The sequence below is a fragment of the Arachis duranensis genome, chromosome 5, assembly GCF_000817695.3.
Source record: "Arachis duranensis cultivar V14167 chromosome 5, aradu.V14167.gnm2.J7QH, whole genome shotgun sequence".
Lineage (NCBI taxonomy): Eukaryota > Viridiplantae > Streptophyta > Magnoliopsida > Fabales > Fabaceae > Arachis > Arachis duranensis.
Window position 1 is genome coordinate 101,873,093 of NC_029776.3, and position 10,717 is coordinate 101,883,809.

Genomic DNA, 10,717 nt, shown 5'->3' on the forward strand with positions numbered 1-10,717 from the left:
CGAAGTTCAGCAAAACGCCCTTCGCCGCCGTAACTACTCCGCCGCCAGCTCCGCCGCAACCGTTTTGTAAGGGAAAGTGTTTCTCCGCGTGTTGTTTTGGTATAACTAACCGATTCAGTTTTCCCACGTCACTTGGCGTAACGGCCTTCTCGAACAACTGCTCACGCGCCTTCCCTCCACACGCGCCGGATGAAGACATCATCCCCGCGGAACCTCCGTTACCCGCAGCTCGGTTGAGCCGCCGCCCTATGAGGCCGCGGCTCCGCTTGCTCTGCTCCAGCTCGTCATTGTACGTGTGTTTTCTCAGCATGTCCACGATCTCGGATTTTGAATGCGAGTTGAGAAACTCGCTCTCGAAATCCTCGTCCTCGACCGCGGTGTTGTTGGACACAACACTGCCGAGGGGCTTGAAGTTGGTGACGGCATCCTTGCCACGAAACCGTTGTGCTGCGATGTCATAGGCTCTAGCGGCCTCGTCCTCCTCGTTAAAGGTCCCCAACCAAACGCGTTGATGCTTCTCGTAAATCTGAGCGCCCCAACGTCCGTTTGGTTGGGGAACCACACCTTTATACTTGGAGGAAGGGAGTTTTCGTGACTCCACTTCGGTGACGCCGCCACCGACGTCCGGATCCACGATTGTGCTGGCACCGCTGCCGACACGACATAAGCTGTTTGGTGGCGGCGGTGACAGCTTCTTCGATGTGGCGGTGAATGGCGACGCGGGTGTCGCCGGGGTTAGGGTTATGGAAAGCGAGTCATTTGTGCACGTGGTGCTTTCATCTACGGAACTTGTTGCATCCATTTTTCTCTTTAATTAGAGAGGAGAGAAGGGAAAGAAGTTTTTTTTTTTTTTTGTGTTTGGTTTGGTTTGTTGACTAAGAAGTAGCAGAAAGAGTTGTGTTTGTGTTGGAATAGGGAAGGAATATATATAGAAGGAAGGTGTACTAATGAATGTGTTATTTTATTATATAAATTGAAAAGGAAATATACTTAGTTGGGAGGGATTATAAATGATGAGGTGATAACTAATGGCTTGATTTTTGTTAAATTAATAATAATAATGTGGATTTGGGTATGGTGTGGTGGGTCAACTCAGATGGGGATAGAAGGTAAGGAACTAGGAAGATTCATGGTGTGAGAAAAAGGGTGGGGACTTGAAGGGATGGGAAGAAAGTAATGAAAGGGGTAAAAATTAAAAAAAAGAAGAAGGGAGAAGCAGAAGGAGAAGGAGAAGGGGTGGGTCTATATCCTCTGTTGTTATTGTTATTGATGTTGTATTGTATGTGTGAGTTGTGGGCTCTGTATGTTAGGTAGGACCCACGTAATACCAAGTTGATGAGATTCACATGAGAGGGTGGACCTTGATTTAGTGAAGTTCATCCCCCCTGAACTTTGCTGCACCCTTCTATCATGCAAAGCCCCTCGGCATGGTCTATTCCATCTCACTTTTGTATATCATAAATTAAATTTAATGAGACATTTTTGCATCAATTTAACTATAAGATCTGATATTCAAGCACACATCCATAATAAGGACATTATTTCACTGACTTTGATTTATTTAAGGAAAAATTATTAATCATCTTAACACACGTAGCCCTATCGATTTTCATCATTATTAAATAATATTTGGATACAACCTATTTAATAAATAAAAAAATGTGAATAGTAATGAATAATTTTTATACCTATAAAATATTATTATTGCGCTTATTTAGTTAAGTATGTCTATAAATAAGAGCTTCAACAAAAGAGTAAAAGATTGAAAATTCTAATTAGAAACACATTTATATAAACTCATATATCAAAAATTTCCTGAGTTCGTCCTAAATTAGTTTTCTGTAGATTTTCTTCCGCTCATCTTTTATTTTCTTTACATTTTTGCGATTTATCTTTCTGCAAGATCTAGTTTCTTTTATCTCATTTTGCCTAGTTCTTTTCTTATTAATTGTAAAATCGTTGGATTACTGAGAAGGCTTGAAGTTTGTATTTAACACTTTGATTTTTGAGAAGTGTTGTATATTTATATTCATACCATTTACAAGTTACATTTCAGAATATATTGATGTTGCATGCATGTTTATGATTCTGCAAGCTTCTAGTTTTCTTTTATCTTCTTCTTCTCGTTGCCAAAGAGAGAGATTTTGATGTACTTTGAAATTGATACATGCAAAGAGGAGTTAATTAGTTTCACTCCCAAATATTATTATTACATTCTGAACCGAAATCAAACATAATAAATCTTTTATTTTAAACAAATTCTACATCAAACAAAAATTATAAAATAGAACAAAACCTAGAATATTTTGAAACATATATGCATTCAAAATCAAAGAAACACAGAAATGAAAGTAAAATCCTATATTTATTAAAGTGAAATTCAAGAAATTTCGAGTTACCTTCTGTGATGTTATTCAACTAGGATTTCTGTGTATAGCAAAGTATAAACTAAGAAAGTGACTAATGAGGAAAAAGATACAAAAAAAAATCACGAGATTGAGAGGATGCAAGAGTGAAATTCTCAGTTTGTGTTAGGAATTCTGCGTTGAATTAGTAAATTATCAAATCAATTTAATTAGACGTGATTAGAAAATAAACTCGATCGTGTAACATAACTGCTTGTCTAAAATATAATAAACCTTCAAAAGATTTTCTGCCTAAGTGCCAAAGCGGATATCAAATAACTTAAAATTTGATTGGATGAACTTATAAAAAAATATTTTATTTAAAAAGAATTATACTTAAATATTTTATATAAATTTTTTTTATTTATAACTTATATTTAGATATAATAATATAANCTCGGATTTAAGTGAGTATCACAAAGTTTATTCAAGATCCATTTACCTGTTTAGGTGGGTTTAATATTTTGTTTTTATATAATTGTGTTAAAAGTGCACTAGGAATGTCATATATATATATTAGAGATGATATAGCGTAAGTTAATAATATTATACATTAGTTCGCCATTTGGTTTAGTTAAAGTATTGCCTAAGTTTCTATGATGACCTTTTATATATGTTAAAATGCATGATGAATAACTTTATATAACAAAAGACCACTATTATTTCATGAAAGAAAAATTTTATCTAATCATTTAAGATAAATATCAAAATATTAATAAACATATAGTTTTATATCTATAAAGTTATTAAATATGATTGTGTATTTAGTAAAAAAAAATTGATATAAAAATGAAAATTAAAATACTAAGTATATATTCAACCGAATTCAATAATAAAATAAATATAACATTTAATCTATTTAAAATATATTTTATTTTTATTTGCTAATTATTTATTCTAAGGTTATTTTTATTAGAATTTTCGCTTTATATGCATGTTATATACTACAATATCTTATGCGTTATATATTAACACTTGACATACAGAACATAAATATTGTATAATATATATCAAAATGTTTGCGGACCTTAATATAAATCGGAAATTATAATATTTCTTCTTATTTTATCAAGCCTCATAAAATTTAAATATAAATTGTTAAACGTATATATAGTCGTCTTTCAGGCTTTATACACTTCTTTGACTTTATTATCATTGTACATATAATTATACATATATCATATATGGGTCTCTATCTCTTTGTCTCTCTCTATAAATATTCAATTAAAACTGACTTCTTTATTTTCCCTCACTAAATCAAAAAGATATATCTTATCAATACTGGTGCATGATCAAAATCTTCTCTATAATCTTTTGACGCTTTAAATATGGAGAATATAGATAAACATAAAATTAAGTGAAAAGGGCAAGAGGGGGGTGGGGATCATCTTCCACTTGGATGGGTTGTGGGGCTGAGATTTTATGAGAGGGCATGGGAGAGGCATTGAAGGGAGGAAGAATAGACACCCTCGCATCCAACAAGAAATTATCACCATTGTTCATTTGTCCCCACTTGGCCTCAGCTCATTCGCCGTTGCCAAGTTCCACTTTGTCCTATTGCCCAGGTTCACATAAGAATCTTCTTCCCACATCAAATAAAACAAAACATTAATTTGAAAATTAAAAATAAAATAAAATAAAAACTTCAGCAAATTTTCATTCTCTAAACATAAAATATGACATATTTTGTTTGTCTTAAAAACTTTAAAATGTTAATTTTGATCCCTACTATTAGTTTATTTCAATAATAAATATTTATATAAGAAACTAAATTATGGTAAATAATGCCGTAATAGTGACCATTTTATAAAAACATTTAATACTAAAAAAAATACACTTGAAATCGTCAAATTTATTGTCAGAATTAAAATAAAAATTTAACAAAAAATTATTTTACAGTCGAACTTATTAATCCATTAAAAAAAATCTTTGACAACAAAAATTTATTATCATTAGATTTATCCGGCAAAAAAGGTTATTTGACTAATTCGCACAATTATTACCATTGATATATTTTTTAACAATAAATTTGACGGTAATGTTTCGACAATTATTTATATTTAAAATAAATAAAAATTATTATTATCGGATAAATTTCATGTAAAATCCAACAATAATAAATAATAATTTTTAAAAGAAAATATCCTTGGTGAAGTGAAATTTTTAATAGTTGCTATCAATTATTTTTTAAAATGGATTGAAACTTAACCATTGGTTAAGATAACATCTATTTCAACAAATGATCTCTTTTGTTTAAAAGTATATCATATGTAAATTTAGTTTTCCTATACACATTATTACTGACAATGGTCACCAATTCACCAATAAAAAATTCACATATTTTTTGTAAAAAAAATAACTTAAATACAAATTTTAGAACTTGCCCTCACAATCTTCAACACATATATCTCACTCACACTTTTCTTATCCACAAACAAAGACCCTCGTACCTTCACATCCTTGTTCACCCATCATATGTACCATCTTCTACTAACGATTGTCTCTCTTTCTCCTTTTTATTTTCTATCTCTATTTCGAACAGAAAGAAAGAGAAGAAGAAAAAAATACAATATAATAAACCAAACGACAGGAAGTACTTACCCCTTTTATTTCTATCTTTCTCAATACTCTTTCCAACACGTTTTGATAGAGGGGAGTGAAAATCATGAAAACTATTTGGATTCCAAAATTAAAATATCATGCAAGTTAAAGGCGCCGGTTGGGTTCCACCATGAAATTTCAGTCGTTGCACACCATCACACAAACGGTCTAGGTAACACTGGTAAATGGAAAAGGTAAAATAATCTATTTAATGATGTAATCAGTTTTCTCTCTCATTCTTTATTCATTTACTTTTAAATTATTGACTTCCTTTAATTCCAAATTTAATAAAGTATGTTAAACTGGGAGCTCCATACCCATAAAACCCACCGAGTTATAACTCATCCTTTAAAAAGCTTAACCTGCTTTGTCGAAATTCTACCAGACCAAACTTGGGGGCTATGATATAGCTGTTATAAGTCGGTCAAACATTATAATGTAGCTTCGTACGTTATAACTTGACCTTATCTATATCAAAATGAATATTATAATCCAAATACGATATTGTTCTTTTTTATTGCAAATTACTTCGAAAATGTAACGGTAAAGACCTCGCCTTACATATAAGGAAAGTAAGACATTTTTATTGGATATAGACACTTGAATATACATTTTTGACTGGCTGAAATATCGGAGTGCCTTTTGCAGGTACTCTCTCCCTTTGATTTCTTCGCACCAAGATATTCCTCTTCCCAAATAAGAAGCTCGGAGTTAACTGTCGAGGACGAGCTATACCTAATCAATCTGTACAAGAACAAAACATATTTCTAAATTTATTTCTAAATCACAATTACATAAATCTAAAAAAAGTCTAGTATTTATTATTTTTATTAAACAAATAAATAAAAAGTCAATAGTACAAACAAAAAACTCAAAATTCCAAGTTAAATGTACAAAATAAAAAAAATGTGAAAGGAAAAAAGAAAATTTTAAGGAACCAACTATAATATAAGCTAATTCAGTCAATTTTCTTTAATTTTTAATTTGAAATTCAAAAAATTAGGCTAGTAAGGAGTTATTCTTTTTTCGTAAGGGACTTGTTTTTAAACTAATTGGTTCTAGTTGGCTACATTTCTAGTTAGTTTCCTAGTGGGATCGATGAAAAAAACGATGCACCAACAAATAAGCTAAGATATCTTATAGGTCCACACTGTCATCAACATCATCCTCCTACCTATCTTGATCCCTTAGCTTGCAGCATCGGTGGTATTGGTATGGATGACGGCCGACTGTAAAGTTCGGTCCGGCTCGCATCTACTTGTCGTATACGACCATATCCTCTCTCATATTGTGAATCTCCTCTCAATCCCTTAGAATCTCTATACGAGCTGCTGCAATGACTTATCTATCCTCCACAAACATCAATTCACACTCATCAAGGCGAGTGAGCAAGTCATAGATACGATCTTCAGATTCGTGGTATGGCCGATCTCAATCGGCCAAACTATGTGTGAGGCTGTAATCCACTCACACAACTCGGCAATGATTTCCAGAAAAAACAGAAATGACTTGTAGCTTCGAAGGATGCCACTAGAGTAGTGGTGTCAATATGCTTGGCCCTACTTTATAGGGTCAAAAGGACAAAAGGCCCTATAGCTAATAGGGTCAAATTTTCAAAAGCTCAAAGGGCCAAAAAGCCTTCACGGACCAAAAACCCTTACGAGCTAACACGCGGGCCACCTAATCCTCTTTTTTTTTTAAATCTCAACAACACATATAAAACTTATTAAAAGTCATTGACTTCTTCTATCCCTTTGTCATTTTTTATGTGTAGAAAATAAAGAAGTTAAAAAATAAATATCAAATAATGTGTATTGTTCATATTAAATCCAACTTTTAACTATATACATCAAGAAATCAAACATGACATTCACTATCTCATCACCCTTCTCTTTAGTATCCACCATCAATAATGTCTCTAGTAGAAAATTAAAATAAAATTTACACAAAAATTTATCATCTAAAATCATGAATATTAAGGGAGATGCATCGACTCTGTTGACACTTCTTCTTCACAAATTTCACCAATGTCATCATCTAAAATCAACCAATTAAAAATTAATTAGAAACTCAATTTAAAACGTTATTTAAAAAAAATACAAATCTTTACCATCATAATTTGGAACAAATTCACGTAACCAACTCTTTGTGCAAATAAACATTTGGACATGCTCATGAAGAGTGGAACTTTTATATTTTGTTAAAAGACGTCCACTAATACTAAATGCAGACTCAGATGTTACTGTAGTGATGAGAATACTTAAAACATCTCTGACCATAACTGACAGAATGAAAAATCTATCCTCATTAGTCTTCTAAAAATTCAACACATCATACTTCAAATCATTTTCATTGGTGTGAATCAAACATTCTTTTAGATAAATCTCTAATTCATCTTTATCCGTGAAAGTTTGGGTTTCATAGTCAAATTCTCGAAACTCCTAAAAGATGTAGTATAAAGATCATTTAAGTAACGAATAAACATAATAGGAGAAAAATAATACTATACTAGCATTAAATACTTTTATCACATTTCGCTCTTCTTTGTAAGCCTTCCTTCTTCAGGTGACTTAGGAGATTAGTTATTACTTTGAGAAATTGTTGAACCACTAAAAGTATTCATATACTTTTCATACAATCTTTTAAAGTTCTCCAATACTTCATTTGCCTTCAATTCAAAGGTTGAAGGATCTAGTTTTTTGTAACAAAACCTCAAGAACTTTAACTTTAATCGACGATCAAGAATTGTCTCAAAAGCCAAGATGGTGTTATAATCCTTCCAATATTTATCAAACTTCACCTTCATTCTCAAAGTCATGTTCATAATAACATCATTATTACAAATTTGATTGTCTTCCAAAAGGCATTCAATTTTCTAAACTTGCATAAAATACAAATTTGGTGTTGGATATGATGAACCCGAAATGAGGTTTGTAGTTTCATAAAATGGCTCTAAAAATTCACATAATTTTTTTTTGCTAAGCTCTATTCTTCATTTGTCAAACAATGTTTATAAGCTCCATCTACAACACTAAGGATGCCAAACGCTTTTTCAAATCTAAGTGCACTTTCCAACATCATATATGTAGAGTTCCATTAAGTTGGAACATCTGATTTTAGACCAACACCTTCTTCAATTTCTGCTTGCTGCACACAATCTTTAAATTTCACCATTCTCCCATATGAAGCTTTCACATATTTCACACTCTCTCTGATTTTAAATAAAGTTTTAACAGCCACCTTTAATCCTTCTTGCACAGTCAAATTTAAAATATAAGCAAAGCAATGTATATAAAAATGTTCTCCATTACAAAGCAAACTATATTCTGCTTACGTAGATGAATTTTTAAGATATTTTATATGTTGTCATTTGTAGAAGCATTATCTAAAGTAATAGAGAATACTTTTTTATCAATTCTTCATTGCTTCAAAGAGTTAAATAAGATTGCTTTCAGATCTGTCCTAGTATGGGGAGGAATCATTTGACAAAAAATTCAAAATCTTACTCACTAGTCACCAATTCTCATCAACAAAATGAGTTATCAGACAAATATATCTTTTAGTGATAAATGTTGTCCATACATCATATGTCAAATAAATTCTATTAGATATCCTAGACATTTTCTTCTTCAATTTTTCTTTCTTTGTTGAGTAAATCATTTTAAGATCTGATACTAAAGTGTTTCTAGAAAGCATTAGAATAATTGGACTAATGTAATTAATCCAATCTCTAATACCCACATACTCAACAAAGCTAAATACAAGATCATGTTTTACTATAGCCTGAGCGAATTTTTCTCTGATGAACATTCTAGTCAATTTTAGTTAGAAGACCTTCTATATCATCATCGAATCTAATACTGAGGGGTATGGATTTACAAGAAATTATATGATGACTCAGATGAGAAGTTCCGTAACTATTCTTAGTTTCCGAATTTTTCTCAATTTGTTATTTATGATTACAAAAGTTGTATGCACCTATTTCAACACCATCTCTGTCTTTTCAATATTCTTAAAAAACCTCCAAATATTAAATTTTTCGCAAGAATCAACACTATCAGAAACTTAAATAAAAGTTTCAGAAATAATCTCATTATCCATGTTTATAAATTTTCTACTCATATCCAAATAATGTGTATTGAAATTCTACAACAACAACAACAACATTATTCATCTTATCTAAATATGCATATGCAATTGCTACGGTTCTACTACACTAGCCCTTTTAGCTACACATATACTAATTAGACTGTCTTCAAACTTGGTGGAGATTAACTAGACCTACATACAACTAGCATTATAGCTCGAATTTTAGCTTGATCAACGAAAATTCAACAAATCAAGTAATAACTAACACAAATACATTTCTAACTAATATTATTAATTATTGCAGATGATAGACAAAAGACTTGTTTAGATTGCTAAAGAAAAATTTAGGTCCAAACTTCAATTCCTTTATAGCACAAAAGTTGACACTTGTTCCAAAGGATATTAATTGTTAAGCTTTAAAGAATAATAAACTTTTACATCAATGGATAAGTTTGGTAAGAACACATTGCAAGTATAGTACTACATAATAAAGAGTTTATTTAGCATATTCATATTCATATTTTATTTATACACTGCTTTTGAGAAGGAGAATTGAAGAATGGCAAAAAATATAAGAGTTTAGGAATCGATCTAGGAACTACATTCATTTAATATAGTATATTAGTTTGATTCATTATAGAAAATATGAAAATATCACAAGACATTTTACTATTTTGTAGATGCTAAAAGGTTGATTGGCAGAAAACATAAAGATTTTAAAATTTAAAATGATCTCAAGTTGCCTCATTTAGGTTATTAAAATGAGACAAGAAGTGTTTGTTTCTTGATTTTGGTTGGTAAAAAAGTGATTTCGAAAACAGCCAAAAATGGATTTCAAAATTAAAAATGAAAAACAAAGAAATAGAGACACATATGCAGTTGTTGATAACTAACACAAATACATAATTTTTTTCCTGCTACTTTAGATTGTATGGAATAGAAGTTGCAGATTCAAGAGATCACAAAGGGATGCAAAACTTAATGACCCAAATCACGTAAGAGAAAGAAAAATATGATTAATCAAGCACCATTAAGATTAATCAAGCACTCAACAAGAATCAAGTTAAAAAGAACATAATTAAACTGAATTTAAATAGTCAGACACCATTAAGATTAATCAAGCAGATTGTTTTCACATAAAATAATTAAACTATAAATAATTGATAAAATAGATAAAAATGAATGAATCAATTAAATCGATTTGATTTATTTTGAAAATCCTATTTTGAGAAGCCCCATTTTGAAATCAAGTAGAAATAAGCAAATTATAAAGGCAGAAACTCTAGAAGAAAAAGAAGAAAGTCATCTTTGAGGCTCTAAAGCAGAAACACACTCTTTAAAGTAGAAACAAGCTGAATCGGTGATAGGAGGACAAGCACCACATCATGGGGTTAGGGAGGAGGAAGAGCACTGCTTCAGGGAAGAGGAGGAGCAAGAGGAGCACTGTGTCACGGCATCAGGGAGGAAAAGAGCACCGTGGGAGGAGAAGGAGCACCGTGTCATGACGTCAGGGAGGAAGAGGAACACCATGTCACGACGTCAGTGAGGAAGAGAAGCACCGTGTTAAGAAAGAGGAGTACACCGAATTCGTCTTTAGTAGATTTCAGCGCAAGTTTTATCGT

The 10,717-nt window shown here is 31.5% G+C and overlaps 1 protein-coding gene across 1 annotated transcript in view; it reads right to left on the minus strand.

Annotated features, from left to right (window-relative positions):
- LOC107491287 (AP2/ERF and B3 domain-containing transcription factor RAV1) overlaps nucleotides 1–916 on the minus strand; it is a 1,485-nt gene extending 569 nt beyond the window's left edge. The window contains exon 1 of the mRNA XM_052262421.1: nucleotides 2–916. Within this exon, the coding sequence (XP_052118381.1) occupies nucleotides 2–802 (801 nt within the window). The 5' untranslated portion in view covers nucleotides 803–916. The remainder of the gene's footprint in view (nucleotide 1) is intronic.
- Nucleotides 917–10,717: the final 9,801 nt, after the last annotated feature.